General features: G+C 36.6%; 2 protein-coding genes across 23 annotated transcripts in view; one reads left to right on the top strand and one right to left on the bottom strand.

Annotated features, from left to right (window-relative positions):
* Positions 1–27,855, bottom strand: part of Dscam2 (Down syndrome cell adhesion molecule 2) — a 431,544-nt gene that overhangs the window by 402,444 nt on the left and 1,245 nt on the right. For all 22 annotated transcript variants that reach the window (XR_011156457.1, XR_011156456.1, XR_011156462.1 and 19 more), the window contains exon 2: positions 450–776. Coding sequence is in view for 15 of the 22 variants with exons in the window: in XM_069036617.1 (XP_068892718.1) it covers positions 450–776 (327 nt within the window). In the remaining 7 variants the exon portion in view is untranslated. The remainder of the gene's footprint in view (positions 1–449; positions 777–27,855) is intronic.
* Positions 6,041–11,081, top strand: LOC138137547 (uncharacterized). The gene is made up of 3 exons (XM_069057009.1): positions 6,041–6,634; positions 9,386–10,313; positions 10,366–11,081. The coding sequence occupies exons 1-2, from the start codon at positions 6,041–6,043 to the stop codon at positions 10,262–10,264; spliced, it is 1,473 nt and encodes a 490-aa protein (XP_068913110.1). The 3' UTR covers positions 10,265–10,313; positions 10,366–11,081.

The following is a 27,855-nucleotide window of genomic DNA, read 5'->3' as shown; positions in this document are numbered from 1 at the left end:
TAGAAACGATTATTATCTATGCAATTAATATGCTTAATTAACCGAAAATTTCGATTAAAATGCCTTTATCCGACAAAGTGACAACACAATGACAGAAAGCCAAGTTTCAAACCGCGTGGTTCCGAACTGAAATCCCCCGTTCGCTAGCGCCAAACGGCTTACAAGTGCATAATGGTATTTTGTTCAAGTGAACAGGCCGGAGAGAGCCAAGTGTCTCGACTATTTAGAAGGTCGTGGTTTATAAACTCCTCTAGACACTCATTTATTAAACACTCGCTCCGCTCGTGCCTAATAAAACTCGTGTCTAAAGTGCCGTTTATAAATCTTGTTGCATAATATACTATAATAGGCATTTAGTGGAATAACCAAAATTAAAAGAAGAAATTACTGTTGCGAATTTGCTTACCAATCTTATTCAAAAGCTTTACAAAATCTTTACAAAAACTTACCAGCTCTAACTTGAACGTCCCTGCTGATAATACGACCAACAGAATTTGATCCAACACATCTATATACCGTACTATGGATATCTTGACGGTATGCCGCCGCTGCAAATGGCTGAAGAAATAAAGTTCCATTTCTTAATACTTTTCTTATTCCAACTACATCTCCAACGGAAGTGCCATCGACAGAAAGCCAGTCAATGGAGGGCTGCGGGTTTCCTGACGCTGAACAATCAAGCCATCCTCCACTAGAATTAGAGAATTCAAGTCTTGGTGGTGGTTCCATTACAAACGATGGGCCACGAAGATGAGAGTCAAAGCTTTTAGCACATCCTGAAAATATTGTTAAGGTAATCATTTAAACCTAAAAATCTTATTAAGTTAGTTAATAAAGTCTGTTTAATCTGTTGAACACAACATATACCTCTCGATTTTAATTGATAGTCATATACGAGTAGAATATGTCTAAAGATTAATTTTTAAAAACAGAATATTTGTATTTTATTGTGTAAAACTACTTAAATCTTTCAAAAATGATTGATTTTCTTATTTAAGAGTTCTAACCAAAATCATGCTACAATAAAAACACAAAAATATGTTTCAATGAGTTTCTCCGTAATTCATTCTGCATACTATGCTACGGAAATATACGTGTAAATTTTAACAAACAACCGGTACATCAGGGCATAGAAGAGTATTAAAAGAGCAGATCACTTCGCAAAAATGTGGTCTAACAGTTCTACCAGGACTAGAAGCCACTTGTTGAATACCGTATAAGGATCCCTCCACCGAAGCAATGGCAGAGGTTCATTGAGAACGTGTCCAAGAAAAAAACGGAATAAATCCTGTAACTTAACAGATCAAAAATCAGGGCGGCAACAGGACTAATGACAGGACATTAACGCTGTTCGCGTTTTCTCGAAGGACCAGATTTGCGATATCGTTTGGCGCTTTTAAAATTGGTGAAACAAAAGACTTGTTGAATGATGTTTCTGGTTTTATTTTTCAATTGCAAGTGCGATACAGAACTAACAAGGGTTTGCGTTAGGGGGGTGGTAACCCCCACCAGTGGTAGGGCTAACGGCCTGAACATGCCACCCCCCTTGAAGTTTATGACTTCAACAACATTATATTATAACAATTACAAAAAAAAAAAAATACATGTACAGTTGCGGCCGTTGAAATCTCAGACAGGAAAGATTTAAACACTCTGTATAAATACCGAAATTTGATTAGCGTAAACAGGATTTTCATCAAAGATTATAAAGTCAGTGTCAGTATTTGACATATTAGGTCAGAATCGCGCGTATCTTTTGAAATGCCGCGATCATCTGATTTGCAAAAATGTGTTTGACTGAGGGACGGTGTGAGTATAAGAGCCATTGCGAGAGAAATTAATGTGGATAATGTTTGAGTGACATTTTGAGAAACGTCACTTTCAATACCATTTACAAAGCTAAAAGTTTGGCGTTGTCAAAGTGTCTGAGTTTTCAACGGCCGCAACTGTACATACATACATAAAAAAGAACTAAAAAAAAATACTTATACAAATTGTGGATGTCACAAAGCATGAAAAAACAAGGAAAGATAAAAAAGAAAAAAAAAATGATTTGAAATGAAAAATTATTTTAAGCCGCTTCGGTTTCGTAGGGAGCCGTGAGTGGTGCTCCGATTAAAAAATGACCAGGGGTCAACGCTTCCAGGTCGTTGGGATCTTGGGATAGTGGGTTAAGGGACGCGAATTTAAACAAGTTTCTATTCGCGTAAGCAAGGTATAAAATTCTTCGTAAGTGATTGAGGTGCCACCGAGTATCCTACGCAAGTGATGTTTGACCCTTTGAACACATCGTTCCCAAAGTCCTCCAAAATGCGGAGATCTTGCCGGTATAAAGTTAAACTTAGTACAGGTGTTCAGAAATTCGTTTGAAATTTTTTGTTTGAATTTCTCTGATCTCAAAAATTCGCGCTCGGCTCCAATAAAATTGGTACCGTTGTCAGAAAATATTTCGCTAATATGACCTCTGCGCGATGTAAACCGTTTAAACGCCGCTAAAAAGCTTTCAGTGGTCAAGTCACCGACTAACTCTAGGTGGACCGCTTTTGTTGAGAGGCAGACAAAGAGCGCAATGTAGGACTTGACCTTTTTCGCGTTGCGCAATTTGTTTGACTTTATTAAATACGGCCCTGCATAATCTACCCCGGAGGTGGAAAATGGCCGCGAGGGCTGCAGTCGCTCTTTCGGTAAATCACCCATTTTTTGAGATATTGGCTTTGGATTTGCGCGATTACACTTTACGCATGAATGTATGATTTTGCGAACAATATTTCTTCCCGATATTGGCCAGTATCTTTGACGCACGGCAGCTAGAGTGGCTTCGTTGCCAGCGTGTAGTTCATCTTCGTGGGTTTCTCGGATGATCCACCTGGTTATATGATTTTTTTCCGGTAGTAAAATTGGAAACTTGCTCTCGTAAGCTAAGAGTGAGTGTTTTAATCGTCCACCTACCCTAAGTAGCCCATTTTCGTCAATGAATGGGTCTAATTTAGCTAACCGATGGAATTTGAGTTTCTTGGATTTTTGTATGCACCGAATTTCGTCCGCGAATTCTCTAGATTGAATGTATTTGAGAACAACTAGACGGACATGTTCGAGCTCTTCGACGGACAACGCCTTTTGGTTTTTTGTTTAATTTTTTAAATTATTTACAGATCGTAAAATATATGCGATTACTCTACATAATTTTTTTACCGACGAAAACTTTTGCAGCACCGGCAACTCGGGCTCTGTGTTTATTATGTTAACCGGTTTACTAAGTTTTCTTTCGGGAAACAAATGATCTTCCTTATTACGAGGGTTTTACCAACTTGGTGGCCCCTTGCTCGCATCGGATTTTAACCATTGTGGCCCATGCCACCACAGTTCTGATTGCCTTAATTGCCGCGGAAGCATACCGCGCGGGACAATATCGGCCGGGTTGTCATTCGATTTGACATGGTGCCACTCTGAAATATCGCTACACCTTTGAATTTGATTCCTATGTCCGACATACGTCGACCAATAAAATTTGGCGTTGATTTTAAATTTAGGCTCTCATTGATTTTGCTCATTAATGCACATAGCACCACCGCGGCATTAAGCTCCAAACGTGGAAGAGTGACCTTTGTTATGGGCGCGACTCTGCTTTTCGCGCATAACAACGTTACGGAAAAATTTCCTGCTAAACTCTGCCCACTCATAGATTGCTTGACATAAATGTTACTTAAAATGTTCACTCTACGCTACAAGAAATAGATCCGGCGCGAAATTTAAAAAAATGGAAAGAGCAGGTTTACACGTGATGTTTTATTATTATTCTGCATGTTTGCACTTAGGAAAGACGAAAGAAAACTTCAGTTCAGTACAGTAGGAGTAATATATTAGGTTTTATTAATACAGGGTATTTCACGAGTAATAATGTGCCCGACGGAATAAATATGGTAAATTGCGCACACTGGTCAAATTTAACATTCAGGAATCCAAAGGGTCCTTTAAAATACAGGTAAATTGCGCACCAGTGGTGACGACGGGCGTTCAGTCATAATAATTCTCGTTCAGGACTAGATAATGATCTTCTTTTAACCACTTGGGCTTTTACACTCCGGAATAAATATATCAGACTTAAAGAAAAAATTCTGTAGCTAAATTGCGGTAACTTACTATGTGATTCAGAAGTGGAATTATTCTTATCATGGATTCTTATACATACAAATTAATGCTCTAAGAACAACTGCTTCTTTATTATTTTGCCACGTATCGTGTGTTCCAATAAAAACTCACTCGCAGTAAGCCATGACTATAGAGATAGATAGACTGGTCATGTCTATTTTAGGATCACTGGAAGTAGTTCATTTGTTACTTACAAATTTTCATCATATTGTGAGTGACAGATAACCTATAAATTTACTTTAGTAGTTCATTTCACATCTGGTACTAAGCCATACTTCACTTTTGTCATGGATTGCTGCGAGTGAGTTTTTTGTGGAACACACGATAGTTTTTTTCTCAACATTGGCGCTTCTAATTTTTATTTAGACGGTAGTCTGAAATGTAATAAGAACATTTAGGTACAAAATTAAAGATATTTGGATGCGCCGAGTAAACGTGAAACTGAAGTGACAGAATAAAATGACACATACGTTGGAAATGCGAGCAACACTTGAACGATGCTAATCCCTTGGTTGCAGCTACCTGGTCAAAACCCCTGAACAATTTTAACCATGTGCGCAATTTACCTGCGTCCAAAAAATGTAACCCACAATACATTTTCGAATTTCCAAAAAAGCTGGCTACTGAAATTAAAATATCCAGCTTTTTTCGGAAATGGCTAAACAAAAGCAAGAGATTATTTAATATGTACTCCTATTTAATGCATGAACAAAAATTACCTCTGTATCATTTTCGATGTTTGTAATTAGATTCTTGAGGCACGCACACGCACCTCATTTGAAAGGCCACTTGGCAAGGAATACAACGCACTATTTGTTTCCTGAATGTTTTCAAAGTTGAATACTATTTAATGCAACACATGTTCAAAATGGGCACCGTTTCTTTCTTGGCAAATTGCAAATCGATAGTAACATGCATCCATTACGTTTTGTAACATTTCCGATGTAATTTGCCTAAATCATGCCTAATACGTTGCTTGAGGCCCTCAGTATTGTTCGGTTTTGTTACATAGACCTTATTCTTGAAATATCCTCATAAAAAAAGTCAAGTCGAGTAAGATCCGGAGATCTTGCCGGCCATTCAATTTGACCTCTCCTTCCAATCCATCGATCTACGGCATAATAGAGTGGAGCTCCGTTCTGTTGATACCATGTTCTTTCATCAGCTAAATCTGGATCCACCGGATTTGGAAGGAAGACCGCTAACGCTGGCATGAGATCCTCTTGAAGCAACGTAAGATATGTTGCTCAATTACCATCCAAGAATACTGGCTCCAATATTCGATTGATTCCAGCCCATACATTGAGTTTTTGCGGGAACTCAGTATGAGTTTCTCGCATCCAATGAGGGTTATGGTCAGCTTAATAACAATAACAGCCCAATTCATCAGGTTCATCATTTGCTCGCAAAATTGGATACGGCGGTCCGAATCATCAAGGAGGAAACAAATAGTGTCACTTGACATACTCTTATATTTGAAAAAAAAAGTTAGAGATGGCTGCGCATTTTCGGGAGCAGATATGCAAAAACCATATGCGCCAAAATATGGACAACAAAAAACAAAAATTGACCTGTTTCGCGATTTTTTACAAAAATTGCATATGTCCAAATTACGAATTTTATTTCAGTTAAAGTTTCCACACTGTATAGACCTATCACCTGTGGACTGGATGTACTGTTGTGTGTCATGTGTACAAAATTATTAACGTTCATAAGTAATGTGTGCGTTAATATAAATCACAACAGTGGCGACGAGGAAAACCATTAAAACGTAAGGAAGCAATTGACGGGCAGAAACTTTCCACCACTAGGGATAAAAACTGACGACAGAACGGTAACAACGAAATGGCGGTCATAATAGGACGCGTCGAAGATTTTAACGCCAGCACAGATGACTGGACAATTTACCAAGAAACGTTGGATTAGTACCTACTTTGCAATCAACAAGATTACCTACCGAGGAAAAAATGCAGGTAGCTTGGTGGGTGCACCGACTTACAAGTTGCTAAGAGATTTATGCTACTCTGATCTTACTAAAAGTAAGAGGTATGCAGAGTTGTGCCGCCAGTTGTTAACAAAACAATACAGCTCTCAAGTTTCGGAACGGCGGGAACGCATCAAATTTTATGACCTTCAACAGCAAGTCAGCAAATCAATAAGCGAGTGGTACGCTCGGATAAGGAGTGCATCAATATACTGCAACTTTGACACCCAACTGACCGAAGAACAAAAAAATAAGTTTGTGGTGGGCTTACGGAAGGGTAAAGTCTTAGACCAGATATGTGAAGAGGCAATAACCGAGGAGTTGTCAACATTAGTCTCCACAACCCAGAAAAAAGACTCAACTGCAGAAGGAAAGATGAGGAGAATTATCCAAAAGAAACATCCCCACTCGCAGTTGTCAAGTAGCCCCAATCCAAAACCGAATAACGGCAGACAGCATCCGCAAATTGGGGATTCCATGTTGTGTCGTGGTACCGTGCAGGTGCGCGTTGCTCTACGGATAACATAACCCAAATTGCATTGTGTGCACGGCAGTCGAGTGCTCGTATAGCGCGTTCAAACAAAATCCTGAGGAGTAGGCGTTAATAGTTATTTGTTCGATACCTCCCTAGAAAGTGGGTCTGTATCCATGGTTACCAGTGGGCGAAGGTTTCACTTTCGCTCATTCTCTTTCGCTCACGCACTTTCGCTTACGGACTTTCGCTCACGCATAATTGAAATTCGATCATCAATACAACTTTCTGAAGGATCCACTTTTGGTCCGCTGCTTCCAGTAAAAACTTGCAAACATCGTTTTTTGAAAAAGTTGCATCTTTTTTCGGCTAATAGTTTCTACATTTTGTTTTCAAAAAAGAGGTGAGACTGTTGAACCTGTACCATTTATTATATTAAAACGACTAATAGCTTATTAAAAAACCTCTTAACTGTAGATGTCAACGTTTTGAAATACAAACAGTGTACTCTTCAACATTGAATATCACGACCACGCTGATGCTGCTTCTATATTTTTAAAATATGCTATCACGTTTTCATCTTTTCCCTTGATCCGTTTCTCGGTCTGCCATTGTGTAAATATTTCCAATTCTTTCTGGTATCGTAATTTTGATTTCGTAGGCACCATTTGGTACTTCGCGGCACTTGCCTCTTCCAGGACGTCATCAGGAACATAGAATTCTTCAACATTCATTTCCACAACGTATACACAATCACTTTATTAACTTTATAAAACTTTGTTTATTTTGAATTTAATTTTTTTCCATAGCAACAGGTCTCTCCGAAAATATGATTTTTTTTATTTAATTTAAAATTTTGAATGTAAAGTTACAGACTCATTTTCCAAGGAGGTATCTAAGGTATCGAACAAAACCACATACAGCACTCGAGAGTAAGGCCGCTTTTATTCACTTCACTCACGCTGCGCGTCGTGACCGAACGTGCAATTCGCGTGAACAAAAGCTTTACCTTCCTCTCTCGTAGGGTAAATAACTATTAAGCTCGATTTATAGATTGACGTCCGTACGTATGACGCAAACGTTGACGGTACCGCTGACGTTGACGTGTCATAGTCGACGACAGACCATTTTATAAATTGGCCTGTCGCATTCGGTACAGTTGGTTGCAAAAAAATCGGGAAACGAAAATTTTCCTAATGTAAATTTGATTTTTTCCATTTGTCAATTAATTGTTTCCTTGATAATACCTATCAAATAATTTTAAAAAATGTCATTGAATTTTAACGTTAATTCTAACCTATCTCTCGTAAGAAGGTTTCACACTATGGAAAAATTGTAAAAATGTGTCAATTTTATTCTGACAGTTCCCGTTTTTTTTGCAACCAACTGTACGCAAGCGCAAAAGTAAAAGTCAAAAAATCAGTGATAGCCGACCAAGACACAAATTTGTTATTTATTATTAATTAATTACCAGCTAACCCGACAGACGTTGTCTTGTCCAAATTTCAATACATAAATTTTTTTGTGAATTTGTGAAAAGCTATTGGAAATGTGCAAACATGTAAAAATGAGGAATTTTACATGGGAGATGAATTCTATCGGCAGTATTCTACACTGCTGAAATGCTGGAAATGTGTGATGTGCCTGGAATTGAGAGTTGGAACCATGCGGTTTTGTCTATCAACTGTCTATGAACTGTCAAAGAAATGTCATCTCTATTCGTACATTCGTACATAGTTGCCAGATTTATCCACAATTATTTTGAATCACCCAATATTTACATTTCGATTTCGATCGTAAGATCGATGTTCAAGTAAACAATCCGATTAGTTTGATTCCCAATTTCACAATCAGCTGTCAAATAACATTTGTTGCTGTAGGCAAATAAATTGGAATAGAAATAAAACAATTAAAGTCTGTTTTTTAATCAAAGAATCACGACCTGTTGATTTAGGTTTGCAAATATAAAACATTTCTAAATTTAGGGAATTTAATGATATCTATTGGCTATTTCTGCCAACGCCTGTCATTTTTAATGTCCTTGAAAGTACGCAAACTCGCAGCTAAAATTTGAACGTGTTATTAAAAATGTCTCGCAAAGTAAGACATTTATAAAACTCTCAAATTGGTTGTTGTTAGTTGTTATTAACTTTATTAAATTGCTGCGCTACTAATATCTCTAATAACCTCAATTTTTATATGATGAGATTTTTCACCCTGGTTCAAAAGTGTACACTGTTGTCAGCTCTATTTTGGGTGCAAATTGCGGTGTTGTGGTTCTTTGATTAAAAAATAGACTATATGTACTACATTTGTTGGACAGATCGCGAAACAACACAAAAGTAAAAGCAAATGTAATTTTATTTTAATTTACTGGATTGCGTTCTTCCAGGTTTTTCTTCAAATCTTCCAGATTTTTTTTCAATTGAAAACAAAAAAAAGCATCAAGCCATCGTTCGAATCCTGAGTTATGGTCTTGAGTTCATACAAAAAAGCACTTTCAGTTTTCGCCGAATTATTTTAATTTAGTTTTTCCAGATTTTTCTCCAAAGCTTCCAGATTTTTTTTTCTACTTAGTTATTTCCATCCCGGGGCATATCGAACAAAAAAAAAGAATTAATCAAATATGTCGTTCCTGTGGTCAGTTATGATCGAGAATGCATACAAAAATTATAATTTTTGTAGTTTGCCCGAATTTTTCGACTTTCCTTTGTAATTGTCGCGATTTTTTTTTCTGAAAACTTTTTCACGACTATAACGAACAAGAAAAAAAGAATTAGGCATATCCATCACAAAAAAGCACTCCTCGCCTCCGACCGCCAGAAGAGATCCGTTGCTACGGGTGCAACGCTCCCGGGGTAGTCCGAAAAAACTGCCTCCAATGTAATCGAGACACTGGGTTCACGAACGTCCACGTCAACAATGTAGGGTTCTGCGCCACCAGGCTCAAACCACGTTTAAGATCGGCCGTAACTATCGAGGTAGCAGGTACAACAGGGACTGCGTTTCTCGACACCGCCGCAGGTTCTAGCGTTGCCAGCGTGAGCCTATTTCAGCGACTGCGAGAAACAAGTCACCCGGTGCACTACAAAACCGTCGACGCCACTTTTGCCGATGGTAGCATCAAGACGATGAAGGTGCCAACGATTCGTACCAACATCGCTCTCCATGGAAGGGTGATCGCGGCCACCTTTGTGACGTTATCCGAAAACGCCGCCACCAAAACGTTATTGGGCGCTGACTTCATCGAAGGCGCTGGGCTAATTCTGGATTTAGGCGCGAAACGCTTTCATTTCAGGGACGACGCCGACGTCACTTATCCGATGACGCCAAAGGACGGTGTCATCGAGATTACATCCCAGCAACCAAACGATCTCAGACTCGCTGCTGCAGAAACAGCACCCCGTCCAACGACTGTCCACTCGGAGCCGATGGAAGCAGAGAACTACGGCCCTCCGATTCCAGGTGCATCAGTCGCTGTCCAACCCCCAGGGGTTTGGAACATCTACCAGGCACCCGGCGCTTTTGAATACATGTGGGCCGCCGCCGACAGCGCCACTGACATGTTCATGGACGCAACCGATTACGCCACACCGCTCGAATTCTCCTCGCTTCATTTGAAAACCCAAGAAAACGCTGACTACACCCCGAACGAATGAGCAGCTCTTCTTCAGAGGGAGGGAAAAGACGAGAAACCGATAGAGTACTGTGAGTACGCCAGCCGTCTATTCACCCGGTCTTATCTCACGTTCGCCCGCAGTTGGAACCGTTGACGATGTTACCCATGATGCACGGAGCATCGTCATCTCTGAAAACTTTTTAGCTGAAGCCACTCCAAAGCTCATGCAAATGGGCGACGCCACGAACGACGCCAGAGAACAACACGAGATCGAACAGATCAGTTACGAGCTGGACTCCTTGGATACACCGCCCCGCGCCGTTGGCATCTACCACCCAGCCCTATCATGGACCAACCGAGATTCCACCCGCGCCGGTCGCCCCCATCCGAAGACGAGGATGACCCCGCAAGAACCCGGTGATTCAGCCCCAATGGCGAGTCGCTACATTGGGTCTGAGGGGGAAACTGTAGGGAAATTCAAATACTACTCGTTACACCGAATTGGTAGTACAAATGCGCCCCGCTACTACCCTCGTGGTGTCGCTAGTAGTACCTTGCGGCACTACGCTCCGTCACCGCCCCATTGGTCAAACGTTCCCGCCGACGCCATATCATCAACTGTCGTCAAAACGGCGCCAATCGACGCCTATAAAAGATCGACACCCAGCCGGAATTCACAAGATGTTTTGCTTCCGCTGGGACTCAACTTCTCTAACCTCTCTCCTAGATACACTGCTTACTTTTGTGACTTGTATTTAGTTCTTTGTTAAATAAAGAACGATTATATTAAACCCCACACTAATAAATAAATTAAAACAATAATATAATTACGAGTACCAAGTACATAACATTTTTGTTTTACAATAAAAAAAATTCCGATAATAATGCGGAATCCGGAAAAGTGCCCCGAATGCTTGCAGCGTTTCCACGTTGAATGGCAAGAGAAATCCCGTCAAAAAGGAATTTCTTTGATTTTGAATCGCCTGATTCCGCCATAAGTCGGTTTCCGTAACATTAATGAAATCAATGGCTTCTTTGCACCAAAGACCTAAGGTTTCAAAGGCTAAACCTTTAAATACGTATTTTGACGAAATAATTGAACTGTATTTGCTATGTTTGCATTTGCCAGCCATTTCAGCGGCAAAACCTGAAACTTCACAAGTTTTCAAAACGTAGGTAACTGTTTACAATAGTAATGTCCCAAACTAAAGGTTGACCTTTAATCCATGGTACTAAAGTCATCCCATCTGGGTGTTTTCCATTATCCCGAGACAGTCCGTTTGGTTCTAAAGTTGAATTAACATGAATAGAAGTCAAAGACCGGTTGATAATAGAATTAATTTCAGTGTGTCTGGAAAATCTACCACTGCTTTTTGAACAACTTAGACCGTAGATGCCAATTTCGTCAACTTTCGCATTGCATATAATTATGTCGCCTACATGACCACCCTTATAGTCCGACAGATGTCTACGTGACCACCCCACAATATGTCTTATTTTACGAGGTATTTATATGTTTAGTTTATCTATCATTTGCCATTTGCACCATGTCAATTTATTCACCAAATGTGTACCTACATGTCTGCACTGATTATCAATATCATCTATACTTTAGGGTATACAGGGTGTAACAGAAATAGGTGCATTAATTTTAACTGGTAATAGAACTCGTCAAAAGGAACAACTTCTCTATCTACCATTTTGCCGAAAAATGATGTTTAATTCCAAAAAATAATTGGAGAGATTTTTCACTAAAATAGCCCTACGCTACTGAATACTGCAATGGCAAATTGAGATCAGCGCTAATATGAAAAAAACGTCCATTTTTTTCCAGAAAACGTGTTTTAACGCCGAAATCGAAATTCAAACAAATCTACCCATATAGCAAAAAAAGCCACTTCGTAAGAATCTGGTTGTTTCACGTTTTTAGGTAGCTTAGTTTTGGAGATATGAACGGTTTTAGGAAAATCTACTTTTTAAGCCATTACGTAACTTGTTTCGCCAAAATGGCAGAGAAAAAGTTGTTCCTTTTGATGAGTTCTATTATCAGTTAAAATTAATGCACTTATTTCTGTTACACCTTGTATAAGGAAATTGTAGTGACACAGTTCAGTTCTTATTAGTACCATGTATTAGAGAGCTCGTAGTTTTTAATAAATATATTTTTATTCGGTTGTGTCCGAACTTAATTATATGCAAATATGAGGTGTACAAAGATTACAACCCAATTTTACACCATACAAACTTGGAAGGAAGTGTTATCTAAAAGAGTACCAATATTAGGAGAAGGTATTGCATGTAACCAAGATTCTGATTCTCTGCATTGCAAAGCCTTAAAACGAGCCAAGTCTCTAGGTGAATTAAAGATTAAATCATTGGCAATTATTCGTTTGATATTGATATTATCCCAATTCTTCTGAAATTGTGGAATTGTTGGTCTTTCGTTCTCATATTCTACATCCCAGACTGCTAAAGCTCCATCATAAGCTCATTATCCTTTGAATTTAATACTAGAGAATAGTATACTGGGTGCCCCAAAATTCGCGGAACAACTTAGCACTACGTTGTTAAGTAGTAACTAAAATATCAGGTAAAAATGTTTAAAAAAGTTAATTTTGTTTTTTGTAGAAGATATGGACCTCTTTGTTACACTAAATGTGGCAACATTTAAAAACATTCTATGTATCCCAATAGTCTGCAAATACTTCATTTTTGTTGTATCCATGGAAATGAGAACGAAAACTAAAAGCCATGTTGCCGTACATTATTTGAGGTAAAATGGGCATAAAATTACTATTTGGAAATGCTGGAAGTAATGAAGAAAATAATTGCAAACTTGATCACAATCGTTCAGAATTATTATGCCACTGGCTAGTAAAAGATAAATAGTCAAAATCTTTTTTAATATTTAAAATAAATGAGATCAAAACTGCCCCCATATCTTGAAATTTAACAGGTATAAAAATTTTAAATTATTTTTCTCATTATCTTCTAACATGAGTTGACATTGCCCCATTGAGTTGTTCTGCGAATTCTGGGGCACCCAGTATTATACATCAAGGTGAAGAAGTTCATGATTATAGCCAGAGCGCCAAGATTAGAGCCCGAGGCGTACCGAGGGTTCTAAGGTGCGAAGACTATAAGGAACTTCTTGACCGTGGTTTATATACTATTTTTTTCACTACTAGATACGTTAAAACCCTTTCTGGTAATAATTATTAATCAAATTATTTTGTCTGATGCGACGATCCGAGTTCTCATTTTTCAACGGTTGCTATGAAAATCGTCTACATTAACCAATGAAATCAACGAAAATTTTTACTTGCTAGGTGACGGCTGTTCATTATTCACCTAGGTTAATAATGAAAATTATTATTAACCTTGGGAGAGAAATTCAACTTCTGGGGTCGGTTCGAGAGTCAATAATGAAGCCTTCTGAGACTAGTAGTGGAAAAACAAGTTTTTTAACACCATGAATTGAAGATAGGATAGCAGGGAGGCAAATATCGGAAATGCGGCGAATTCCCAGTGCACCAAATCTAATCGCTAAAGTGGACTGACACCATTGTAAATCAGTTAAACGTAAATTAAGTATTCTTTCTAAAGAAGGCTTTAAAGAAGAATCAATTGAATTAACATAATTAGAAAATTTCCAAAATGAAGTTGTTCTTAATAAAAAAATAAATTTTGGTATGAAAAGACAGTTCTTGATTAAAGTATAAGCTACGTGTCTGCTAATAAGTTCAGCTTTGTTTAAAAGATTTTTCAACTGTAATTATAGTTTTTTCGACAGTGTTTTTGAAACCTTGGTCAAAGAATGGAGAGCTTAAAAGAGATAAACTTCCTCGTTCACAAATTTTAATACCTGGTGCTAAATTTTGAAATTCCTTTATGACTTTTAAATCTGTGTCTCGAGAACAGCAAAAGATCTCGCATTTGTTAAAGTTTAATTCAAGACTAATTTTTCTGGATAAATTGATAACTTTCTTCAGTCGGACAAAACTACTTCTGGGTAATCAGCTAAGGTTCCATCATCTAAATACCAAATATTCATTTGAAAATCCAAAGAAAAAATAATTGGTTGAATAGCAAGACTAAAAATCATAGGACCGCAAGGATCTCCTTACTGGGCTCCAACAGAAGAAGAAATTAAATGAATCGAAAAATAAAGTTGAAGGATTCCTATAGCAGTGATAAAGATAAGGGCAAAGAAGTGAGGTATGACATTACACTTCTTTTAGAATACAATCCCGTTCAACTGAGTTAAAGGCGTTTTTCAAAACTTAATTTAAGAAGAACTTTGCCACGGTTTTGGTCGTTATTCACAAAGGTTCGTGTGGTATGAATTGCTGGCTTACTTGCCACTCCAAGTTGGTGTGGACTGTGGAGATAAATACGAATTTACAATATTACGACTTTGAAAACAGGCTAGCTTTGAAGTCAATCTTCGTAAACAGTTTCCGATAGCGATCGGTCTAATTCCTCCATCTTTCTTATGAAGGGTGCATTAACCCTTAACCACTGAACGTATGCGGACGAACATATTTACTGAACCAGGGTCAAAGTGACCCTGTCATTGGAGTAATTTGTTATAAATATATAAAACCGTTATTTATCAATTGAAACCATTCTATAACGCTAAGTAATATCTTTTACAACTTTATCACACACGACTTTGTTTAAATTAATTTGAATCAATATTTTGCAACAAAAAATGTTAAAAGCGTAATGTTTCTGCAGAGCCTAATTAAAAAAATACAAAAATCAAATTAAAACATTTTAATAACCATTTCTTTGGTAACATAGGATAAATAAACAATGAAGGGATATAATCAATAATCAAAAAATTAAAAATTATCATCACAAAAGAAACCTGCAATGGCTGCACTGAAGTCGCAAAAATTAAATTAATCCTGACAACATCTGCAGATATGCTTTCTTTACTCACTGCAAACGGGCTTTTTGCAATTTATACATAAAAATGAAGTTTTGCTGTCACGTGCATATGGACATAAAGCACATCTTACTCTTTTAGTTAGTTTAGTAAAAATATTCGGTGGTGCTTCTTCCCTTGCAATCGCAGCAACACGAGCCATAGTATCCTTCAATTGCCGTTGTATACTTGGATTATTATGTCGCCTAATAATTTGTGGTAGAACTAATGCTTTTGCAAGTTGTTTTATGAATTGAAACCTGGTCCGTGAAGAACCAACCATATTACTTTCGATAGATGCCCTAAAGAAAAAAAAACGTATTTACCGTACCAGGGTCAATATGACCCTATTACACTCATTTCCGATATTTTCAAATAAAATGGAACACCAAACTACACGTTCAACATCTACTTATCAACAGACGTGAAGGTGCTGAGACGGCCAAATGAAAAAAACGCACACGTGGCATACAGTCAGCAAATGAAAATCATGCAGGGTCAAAATGACCCTGGTTCAGCAACTAAGGGTTAAGACGCACCATAATAATAAATGACAAATTTCTGAAGGAAGTTGGCCAGACAATAAAAAATTGCACAGTTTTGTTAAAGCTCTTAGTGCCTGCTGACCTGCTTCACCCACTGACAAAGATATATCTTTCAAATAAATTAAACAATACTTTAAACCAAGAATTTAATCTAAAAACTGTTGATTATTATTAAGAATCCCCAGTTTAGAAATATTTTTATTTTGCCAACATAATTCAACAGGTGATGGAAATTTAGAATTAAGACAAACTATAGGAAAGTAGGAACGTGTCACAAATTATTATGAAAAGAAGAAGGTAGACATATACAGCACCTCATTTAATAAAATGATTAATTTGTGCGTGAATTGTAATTGTGTTACTTTTTTTATCATAATTCGTGTCCGTTTTTCAAAACAAAAGATTTCCATAGGTGATGCTACCAGAATATTAAATGAACATCTTTATGTACAATACAGGCTGTTTGATAAAAAATGCCTCAACCCATAACTTTTTTATTTGTTATCCGATTTCAATGAACAAAAAAACCAAAGATATGGTTTTTGATGCGCTACGAAGCAGCCATAAAATATATTTTTTTGGTGATATTTTCAATAGCTAACGATAGTCAACTTTTTTTTTTAAATGGACACATGTAGTTTTCTGGCGCAGCCTGACAAACCCGACGGTATGTAGCTACCGTCCCGCTGAAATTTTGAGGAAAAAGGCACGGCTCCAGCTGCCTCTTCAGCTGGACCAAACGTAAAAACGAAGAGAAACCGACAAGGAAAACTCAAAGAGAAGGCAAGGTAGAAAGGATTAACGACAACAACAAGCGAACGGGATGTAGAGGTATCGGGAAAAAGGGACACGAACAAAACAGTCGCGGTCTAACTGTGAACGAGAGTTTACTCAATAGGTTACTTTTGAGGTCACTTTCGAGGTGTTCGAGTAACGATGGTGCATCCCCAAGCATTAGTGGAACCCATGGGTCTTTCACTTCGGCCAAATCCGCAAAAACGAGGAAATGAACGGAACAGGATTTTCGAACCGTAACACCCTGTATAATGTAAAATAGTGTGGATTCCATAAAGAAGCAGTAATAACTGGGCACTGGCAGTTATAAGTTATCTAAGGTAATCATGGAACATGAAGAATTTTTTTTTTTGCTTTTGGCCTTTCGTTACGCGCAAGAGCTTTTGGAAGTTACAACTGAACTACCTGTAAAACTAAATGATCCCACATCAATATGTGGGAACATAATTATTATATATGTCAACTTTCAAAAGTGCCCTCGACAGATAGCCAAAAATTCCTTTCAGGAATATGTTTGAAATCCGTTTCTTCTTCAGTGTTAAAATGATGAAATTTGGTGTGGGGGAGTGGTTTTCAAACGCGGCAACATTGCTAACATACCATAGCAACGAAAAAACAATAGTCATTTTCCGACGACCACTATGAAAAATGCGTAAATTCGCACAAATAACAACTATTATTGAAAGTTGGCTATTGCATGCAAATAGCGAACCCGTGTGCAATGAAACTGGTTAGCCAATCAGATACCTTCTAGCCTGTGCGCAATGAAATGATTGCACACAGTTGTAGTAACCATGGCCACCAATGTATGTTTTGTCCGCAGCTCTGTGGAATAATATTTGAAGTTTGAAGGAATGCCGAATATTAGCGTTTTTTTTTGTGGTCGTCGGAAAAATATCGTGTATACCACGTGTTGAAAATTCGATTTCACACTCGTTTGCTTAAGCCACGCGCCTACGGCTTGTGGCTCAATTCTGCAAACTCGTGTGAAATCTTTCATTTTCAACTCTTGATATACAATATACTATTATATTACAAGCTGCGAAAGCTTACTTTTAGGTGCGAGGTGTTTTTGAATGGCCGACGCGAAGCGTAAGCGTAGCCGAGGTTATTTAAAAACTCAGAGCACCTGACAGAGCTTCGCAGGGTGTAATGTATTAAACTTTTCATTCTCCGCTCGACATTTAATTTCCTTCGAAAAATTTAAGCCAATCAAAAAGCTGTAATATTTGATTTTTAGTCAATAGCGATTGAATTACAGCGATAATCTGCACTAGTGCAATTATCGATAATTTGCCCTAGAGCAAAACTGTTGTCAATAAATTACCTTAGATACTAACTCAGTGCAAATGTCATGACCGTCAACGACCGCATAAAAATTGACAGAAACACCAATTTTTAAACACAGAATTACGTTTATTTGTATTTACCATTTAAATTTTTCTCAGGAAATAGTCTGCCAAAATATCCTCTCGTGTATGTCAAATTATCGACAATTTGACATGCACTGAGGATATTACTAGTGAATACTTGGTCATAATTTAGTTTAAAAGTTTAAAATGAATTTCATTGAAGAATCTGCGTATATTGGTTACAGAACTGTGTTGCCGGCCAAATTCAAAAACCGCTACCAGCAAGCTTATGAAAATTTCATTAAATGGTGTGCAACAAATGATATTTTTAACATTTTTACTTTTTTGTCGTCCATGCACGAAAGGTTTTCATACTATTGGGGACACGGAAAACTGGGCAGATGTGTCATTTAGTTGTCAAAATTTCTAAACCATACCTTAGCTACTCATAACTAAGCTTAAGTTAATTTAACTTTTTTTTTTTTAAATATCAATCAAAATAACAGTAAAGGTGCATTTACATTGACATTTTTTGAAATGACAATAGCAGACTGCCCAGGATTCCATGTCCCTCATTGTACCAAGCTTTCAATTCGCTCTCAATTGCCTTATCAAAATAGAAAGTTAAGGGGAGAATAAAAAGACCTTTAAAAAATAAATGTCAAATTGTTTTCAAAATGTGTTTTACCTACTATCGCTGGCCAAAAAAAAAAACTCGTACAGACAAAATTTTAGTATTGTAAATCAAAGTATACAATGTCAAACGTTACTGTCAATGTCAAAGTCAATGCGAAAAAATGTGTTTACAATAACTGAAATTCAAAAACAGACTATTCGCAGGGTGCGAAGTACAATCGCGGCCATCCAAAAGTGAACGATATCTTGCGAAAATTTTCGTATTTTTCGTTAGATTAAATCAGGCTGTATTCATTGGCGTTCGTGCAGAAGGCGTTACTATTTTAATAATAAAAAGTTGTAATAAATAATTTTTAATAAAAATGAGGCTGAGAAGTAATTAATACATACACATTAATACAATAAAGTGAGAATCGCCCTCAAATGTCACATGATTTATATTGACAAATCACAACTCCGAATTGTTTGAATAGCAACCAATCACAATTTAATTAAGCGGAAATTTTCCCTAGGGAAAATTTCCGATATAATTGACCTAGGGAAAAAACTTTTCGGGCGATTCTCTTCCGAATATACTTCGGGACAGATATATATCGCCGGAAATTTTTTCTTGCAGTCCAACACTCGTGTTTGTCGCTCAAAATTACCCTCGGGCTGGCGCCCTCGTGTAATTTTCTTGCTACAAACACTCGTGTGTGAGGACTGCTCGAAAAAATTTCCGGCAATATATCTGTCCCTTGGTATATTATAAACTGCTCGACAATTGAAATGGAACACTCATATAAAAATTAAAATGTTTCCATCTATGAGCAACTTTTAAGTCGCAATTTTTTTAAAATGATTTGAATGATAAATTAGTCGTTGCTAGGCCACGATTTTCTGTAAAAAACGCATCAAGTAGCCATGTGTCAAAAAATTACGTATTCTTTACCAATTACATTGTTTTGCTCCGTAATTGTTTGGTGCATAAAAAAAATTGATGCTAAAGTTAAGTTAAAAGCATTTTTAGATTAAATAAGTATCACAAAATGGTTTACAATCGTTTAAGCATTGACAATTTGAATGTTGCCCGGCGAATGGTAGAAGATGGTGTCTCGCAAAGAAGAGTGGCAAGATTTTTTAATGTCTCCCCCAGCGTGATTAATAGAGCCTTACAAAGGTTAAGAATTTCCGATAGCGTCGACTTTCGGCATGGAGGAGGTCGTCAAAGACATACAACTCCTGCACAAACGCAATATGTGAGACTGCTAGCTAGGCGGAACCCTACACACAATGCTTCAAGAATTAATAATGCGTTCAGAGCAGCCACGGGAGTTGTGATTTCGTCAAGAACGGTTGTCAGAAGGCTGCATGAATATAATCTACGGGCTAGAAGACGTGCAAAATGTCCACTATTAACACGGACTCAACGCGCTGCTCGTAGAGCTTGGGCACAAGAACACATGAATTGGACAATTGAAGAATGGCAGAATTGTCTGTTTACAGATGAATCAAAATTTAATCTACACCATTCGGATGGAAGAATTTTTGTTTGGAGAAGACCTGGGGAGCGATACCATGAACGTAACATGGCTCCACAAGTGGCTTATGGAGGAGCGGGTATAATTGTTTGGGGTGGGATCATTTTGAATGGCCGCACTGAGCTTATCTGTTTGAGAAGGGAAACTATGAATGGGGAAAGATACATTCAAAGATGTCTTCTACCGGTTGTTATCCCATTTGCACAAGATTTTGGCGATGGTTTTATTTTTATGGACGATAATGCTCGTCCACATAGAGCAAGAATCGTAAACGACCTTCTTGAAGCTCAGAACATTCGAAGAATGGTTTGGCCTGCAAACTCACCAGACTCCAATCCTATAGAGCATGTGTGGGATCGTATGCAGCGTCAGTTGTCAGAACGATTATACTACCCTGACACACTAGATGAGCTTGAAATTGCTCTCAGAGAAGAATGGAAACGTATTCCTAGAGAATATATTAATAATTTAATCAGAAGTATGCCCCGAAGAGTTTTGGCTGTGCACAGAGCACGTGGAGGGCCTACAAGATATTAAGACAAGTTTTTTTTTTAATTTTTTTGTGAATTTTGTAAAAAATATTTATTTTTTTTGTTAAGTGTAGTTTCACATTAATGTTAAAGTTTTTGAATTCTATATATTTCTTGTCTTTTTTGAAGAAGTAGATTTGAAAATGTTGTTTCACGTGAACCGTGAAATAACATAGTATCAAACATAAAAACTTTTATCTTAAACTTTTGTTTCAAAAATATTTTGCAGCTATTTTTTTAAGCGTTCCATTTCAATTGTCGAGCAGTTTATATGAAAGTAAACTGTAGTAAAGAAACCTTTCCAACACCTATTCGTATTGGCCTTGCAAGCCTGTTTTTTTGCCAACGCCTCTTTATATTGAAGATGCAAGTCTTATTACAATGTAATTCTCTCGCCACAGAAGGCAACGACCAATTTTCTTCTAGCTTTGCAATAGCCCTAGCTGTCTGAATCGGAATGAGATGTGGCATTTAAAAAAAATAGTTTCAATAATTTTTTTAACGCTAGTGTCAAACTTTGACATTTTAGGACGCCTATGATTTAAAGTAAAAATCAAACTATTAAAAAAAAACGTTCACTTTTGGGTGGCCGCGATAGTACATGGCCCGGGGAAACGAATTCGATCGCAGCGCACGAGGTGTCGAAAAAACACACTTAGGGCGGACGAACTGTGATTGTCACTCAGTGAAACCTGTGTTTTTTTAATAAATAACACGAAAAGTATGCTTCCTTCACGTTTCCTTTTTAATAAAATGAAATTCTACCGCTATATTCATAATAACTGTCCTACCATTTTGGGAGACTATTCTATCTTTATGTATTTCGCTGAAATGAGACATTGAAAAAGTCGGTGTAAATTGGTTGAAACTTTGTTGATAAGTACTGTCAAGTAGACAATTAATTGACAAATACTTAAAACCAAATTTACGTTAAGAAAAATTTTATTCCCCGGTTTTTTTTTAATTCAGCTGTACTATGGGGACCAAAAAATTTTAGCCGTCAATTTCTGTCACTTCAAAAAAAAAAATTGTAAGCCATACTTTATGGTCACTACGATTACCGTCTTGATTATGATTAAACCTCAGGTTATTTATGTACGACTGCTCTAATTTTGTTCGTTCATGTCGGATTTTTGGAATATCTGAGCTTTACACAGTTTACATTGATTGTCATATATAATCTATTAAGAGCCGTTTTCTTTTTGCGTATTAATCTAATTACGCTAAAAGAACGAGACAGGGAGAAATAATATTTTCTGGAAATCAAAACGGCTCGAAATTGATTCAGCTAGAAAATCGCATAAATAATAGTAGTTTATTTAACGAGTGGGCCTTTAAAACGCTCGTTTCACTCGCGTTTTAAACTGGCCCACTCATGCCAAAAAAGGCCCAATTTACACACGAACGAGTTGAATACAACGTTTTTTTGTTCGACGAGCCCCTTAAAGGGTCCAAAACGCTTAAAATCTTTAAAATTAGCTTGACGTTTCGTTTTAGTTTTAGTTTCGTTTTAGTTTTTTTTTGTAACATTTATCAAAATCCGTTCACACAGGAGGAAATTCTCAAATTCTGACAGTGTCGAACAAAAAAATTATTTATAAGTGTGTATTGATGAATGAATGGCCGCGTGATATGATTTCCGAAAATCTCTCTAGAGTGATTTCCGGAAATCAGTGTGTTGTGTGATGTCCATGGTGATTTCCACTAAATCATCGTCTTATTGGTTGCTAAAGCAAAAATTACAAAATTTGATTGGTTATAATTTTATGCATGCGATTTTCAAAATAACGATATGCATGTCAAAATGACAAGAATCGAAAGTGGGGTTACGGTTTCTAAAGGTTTATTTACACTTTACATGAATGTCAAGATAGTGACGGTTAAAATTTTTTGGCCGCCATAGTACGCTGTGGCATCCCAGTGTGAATGTTATTAGGCGTCTTGATTGGCCAACGACTGAGAGAAAAAAAATGTAACCATGACAACTACATAGTTTTTAGAGATTGATTCAAACCAGAACAGGACAAGAGCGGAGCTTAAGATGCGCGCCGTTAAAGTGACCAGTGGTGTATCAAACAATTACTATTTACGGATTAAAAATTAAATAATAAACATTACGAAATGAACGGGCAAAACTGATTTGAATTTTTAACACGGTTTTTTTATTTTACGCAACACAAGTAGTACCCAAGCACAAGTGATAGACAACAATAACCGTAAAAACGGGAAAAGTTTTACTTTTTAACGCTGCCACTGTCATACACGTCCTTCCCTTACGGCCGGTTTCATAATCCGACCCTAAAGTCTTCTTTAATAACAGTTGTTAATGTTGATAGGGCAAGAGGAACCAGGCAAAAGAAGCCGGCTCCAATTGCCCTGTTTTGCCCGTTATAGGTTGTAACGTAGGTAGTATTCATTATTTTGTACATATTCTGTATTTAAAAAAAATGGTGTTCAAGTACAAACCCAAAACTAATAGAGCCCAAGGATGCACAGAAGAAGTAATGTCTCGTGCAATAAATGAAAGGGAAAATTCAATACAAAGGGCCGCTGTATGATTTGGAATTCCATCCATATCCAACTTTAAGAAAACATGTACCTAATAAAACAATGTTTGTGTTACACCAATTACCTTTACCAAAAGCAGTACAGCCGTTAAAGAAGCATTGAGAACTCAGAAAGCAAAAACAAACCAAAAAGTGCCAAAAACTAAATTACCTGATAAAATGACAAATTCAAAAACAATAAAAAACCAAATCTAACTAAGTCGAAGAAATGACCGAAATGACGTTTCAGTACCCCAAAGAATCCATAAAAGAAATAGATCCTAATGAAGAAAAAGTACCCTGCCTTGTTTGCAATTACACATGAGGAAACTCTAAATCTTGCGAACCGTGGATTGAGTGTAATATTAATGTGTGTCAGAAATGGGCACAGTTATGTGCAGATAATAACACTGGCATCTGCATCTGCGATAACTGCAAATCTTCGGTGTTAAGCATACTAAAATAAGAGTATTGATTGCAAATGTCGCATGAAATACTATGCGGTTTCTTATGCCCAAAGGGATTTTATATTAAGGATACTTTTGCCTGAGGCAATGGTTCCTAATGCCCATGGGTCTGGGCAAAAAGAACCAAATGTAACATTTTGTTCTCGTTCTCGTTCTTGTTCTCGTTTCACTCGAGTTTTAAACTGGTCCACTCATGCCAAAAAAAACCTAAATTACACAAGAACGAGTTGAATACAACGTTTTTTTGTTAGACGAGCCCTTTAAAGGCTCCAAATCGCTAAAAATCTTTAAAATTAGCTTGACGTTTCGTTTTGACAAGTTGTCAAATTTATCAAAATCCGTTCACACGGGAGAAAATTCTTAAATTCTGACAGTGTCGAACAAAAAACTTTATTTTCCCGGCTTTCTAGAAATAAACAATGTCACCAGAGTCTTTCACAAGCGTGCGCTTCTTCTGGCCCGAGTCTCCCTTAACCATGACAACTACATATGGTAGTTTTTATACTAAGGACAACGTAACATTTTATCTGCCCCGCCCATTTCATTTTCTTAGTTACCAATCAAATAGGTTGTTAAGACGATCTGATTTAGACAGTAAAAATTTCTGACATTCGAATTGTCTTAATGACATTTCATTTTTTAGAACCTAAAACAATAATTGTGGACTTGACAGCAAAATTCTAACCTTAAATTTTTTACGTGGCAAATGTGATGAAAAGTTGTACAGATTGAATCTGGCTTTGATTCTGATTGGTCAATTTTAGTGGGCGGAGCAGATAAAAAGTTATAACGGCAATACTATAATTAGCTATTGCGTTGCTGCCATTTTCATTTTCACTTTCTGAGAGTTTTTTCTGTAACCGAAAGCAGCAGTCAGTGTCAAATTTTTTTTTTTTTTTTTTGAGTTTACCTATGGTGACATGCCTTTTCAGTTGCCTGTACACAAAATCTAGTTATAAAAACGTTAACAAGAAAAGTTTGGTTATGTTAATGAAGTTAATTCTCTTCTTTCCAAACAATAATTAACAATACCCTGCTTCTCTCTGGCCGTTAACAGTATTTTTTTACGTTTCGTATCTTCTTCTTGTTCAGCCTTTCGTGTAAGAAATACTTTGAATGAAAGAAAGTGAATTTATTAAACTTAACTTCAAATTTGAAATTTCAAAATTTTGCGCCAACGTTAAAGTAAAAATTACTAGTCTCAGAACGGCAGTGCGGCAACCTGCAAATACTTTGACAGTGCGGGAGTTTAAAAAACGGATAGTATACCACTAAAACACATGTCCGTCCTTTTTGACACACCCGATATATTTAAGGAAATTTTTGTGCAGTTTTTTTTAGGGAGGCACTGCCTCCCCTGACGAGCCGCCACTGCATTTCATGTCAATGCAATGACAAGTGACGGCCAAAATTCCGGAACTGCACATTTTGGTAAGTCAGCATCTCAGGCACTTTAGTGACCGAAATCAAACAGAATGTCCAACATTAAAAAATGAAATCTTATGCCAAAACAACGTGAACGGTTTATACACTTAAGAGGAAGAATTCAAACTCTAAATTTTCATTATTCCAGGATGTCGAAAAGGAAAGAAATTTTAAAAATGTATATGTTCAACTTAGACATTCCGTTAGTAGAGAAAAACCTATATCAATTTACTATTTATAAAATTAAAATTTTTGTTTTGCGTGTACTTTTGAGAAACATTAGCGTCACTGTCAAATTTGACATGGGACTTTTTAAATCTCATTGGCAATTTATAATCTATTTACAAATATAATGTGAAAATCCACATTTCTTGATTTTTGAAGTGTACACGATTTATCTGCACAGCAGTGTACAGTTAATTTCAAAATTATAGAGTACACCTAATTTTCTAGTGTAAAATGCACTTACATTTTTTGTCAATGATCAATGTCAATTTTGACAAACAAAATGTCTAATCTAACCGAAAACGCGAAAGTGCTCATTCTTTCCAAATTAGAAGAAGGGTGGTCGATCCGGAGGGTAGAGATCATTTTATCTAAGAAGTACACAATGCGCACGAACACGTTGTCGTCGGACGAGTTCATGTTCAAATTTTTAGGGGAGGTTTGAGTCCATCAACCATCTGGAATCCATGCGCTCATTGTTATTTCTAACTTAACCCCGTTAGCGTTCAGAAGTGTTTTGTTTTTGTTATTTCTTTCTCTGTGTATCATACTATGACATTCATTATTGAATTATTAATTTGGTAGAATTTTAATCATATAAATTAATTGAACCATATCGACTCCTTAGCTAATCGAATGTTTCTACGCCACTGATCGTCAGCTGACTAGCGTCCTACGGTCAGATTTCGATGAGTCATCATGTACTTCTTAGATGAAATGGTCTCTAGCCCACTACTACCGTGTGAGCAACAATTACTGATTGAGTTGGCAATAAATTCTGGTGACTTTTGGTGACTTTTATGTCATGTTCCAACGAGAAAACCATTTTATTAATAAAAGAATACAAAAACCAAGATGTTTAAATATGAAATGTATACCAGCTGTCAATAGTGTCAATAAAACAAACCGAAATAGGTACAATTCACAGTCTTGAAGATGTCATGTAAATTTTTTTTTTGCCAACTGAAACAGTTATTGTTGCTCACCCTGTATAACATCGCCAAGAGCACCGTGCAGAGAATAAATCAGACACTATTATGATGTTCTAAATTATCTAAAATAAAACTTACCTAACCTACATAAAAAATATGACACTCAAATTTCAAAAAGGCATCTTTACATGTGGAAAAAACTGTAATAAATCGACTTATTGATTTTTGAGGTGTACTCGATAATTTTGAAATTAATTGTTAAACCTAGGTACCTTGGATAACATTTTTTTTTTTTGAGAAAATAACAAATTTTACTTCAAACGTAACAAATAATGTTAAAATTTAGAAACTAATAAAAAAATCGAACTCAACCAACAATGGGGAAACACGTGTTAAGATTTAATTAAAAATAAATAAATAAAACCAAGGCTTCATATTTTGTTAACTCAATTGACTTTTAATTAAAAAAAAAAAGAAAGACAGATGGATAATGTCAAAAAAGCATACCTACGCAATAAAAATTATTCTTCTATAAATGTAAAAATATTTCATCAAAATGCTTGCAGGGTTGTTCACAGTAGGATTCCCGCGAAAATTGAATGTTATACCAAAAGCTCAAATTGCTAGAGACTATGTTAAACGTTTTACAAATAAGGAATCAAAGTAGTTTCATTTAAAAATAAAAATGATAATTTGTGCTCTATGTAAAGTTATAAGAAGAAATATTGGAAGAAATCAACGTTAGACAGAAACTTTAGAAATAGGTCTATTTGGGTATCTTTGAGAGCAAACACGTACTATTCCGGACACGAAATTTTGGCCACAACTGACATTTAACTGACAAATATGTGTGAACTGGCCTTTATTGAATATAACCCAACTTTTGACTCAATAATGCCATTTCCCTGCTTTTTTGATGTCACAAGAAAAACTTCAAAGTGATTTTTAATAATGGTCATTTATTAATGACACTAATGACTGGTTTACATCATATTTTTTAGAAATGTCTAAAAAATGTTGGCCAAGATTCTGTGTCCGGAATAGTACATTGTAACGGGTGTTTTTTTTTAATTTGACGTCGAAGTAGGCGCCGAACTATCGATTGTAAACGCACTATACAGGTTACGGATCACGGATCAGCTGTTTAAATCTTACGCTTTTACACGAGTGGTGCGCTCTCAATCGACTCTCCAACGCCTACTTCGACGCCAAATTTAAAAAAAACACCCTTTACATAGTATAGTGGGAAGCACGGAATTTCGCACACCAATTTGTATGTCATTAAAAAAAACTATCTAGTCTAAGCTTTATTGTCATTATAATCAATCATGATATATGTGATCATGACTGATGTTTCACATAAACTGTCACGAAACTGCCGCCAGTATCTCATTTTAATAAAATTATGTCAGTGAAATGTCCAATGTGTGCGAAATTCCGTGCTCGCCACTGTACATTGTTCGTTATAAAATTTATTTTTTCCAACTTTTTTTTTTCTCAAAAATTTCCTTATGTAAGGTAACAAAATTTTTATACTGTCATTTAGACAATTAAAAGAGATATCAGAATCAAGAAAAAAAATTGGGGGTTTCCATTTAAAAAAAGTATCAATGACGTCATCACTCGAAAACAAATGACTACTTGGAATTTTCTTTGGTACTAAAACATGTATTTTTATAAACTAAAATTGACCTATCCAAAGATTTTTTTTTTAATTTAGTTTAA

This window comes from Tenebrio molitor, chromosome 1, assembly GCF_963966145.1.
Source record: "Tenebrio molitor chromosome 1, icTenMoli1.1, whole genome shotgun sequence".
NCBI classification, from domain to species: domain Eukaryota; kingdom Metazoa; phylum Arthropoda; class Insecta; order Coleoptera; family Tenebrionidae; genus Tenebrio; species Tenebrio molitor.
This window is presented reverse-complemented; position numbering and strand designations above follow the sequence as displayed.

Coding starts and splice junctions, on each gene's coding strand:
- LOC138137547 (XM_069057009.1), top strand. CDS start 6,041: ATGACTGGACAATTTACCAAGAAACGTTGGATTAGTACCTACTTTGCA. Junction 6,635..9,385: donor TGTGTCGTGGTACCGTGCAG/GTGCGCGTTGCT, acceptor AAAAAGAATTAG/GCATATCCATCACAAAAAAG.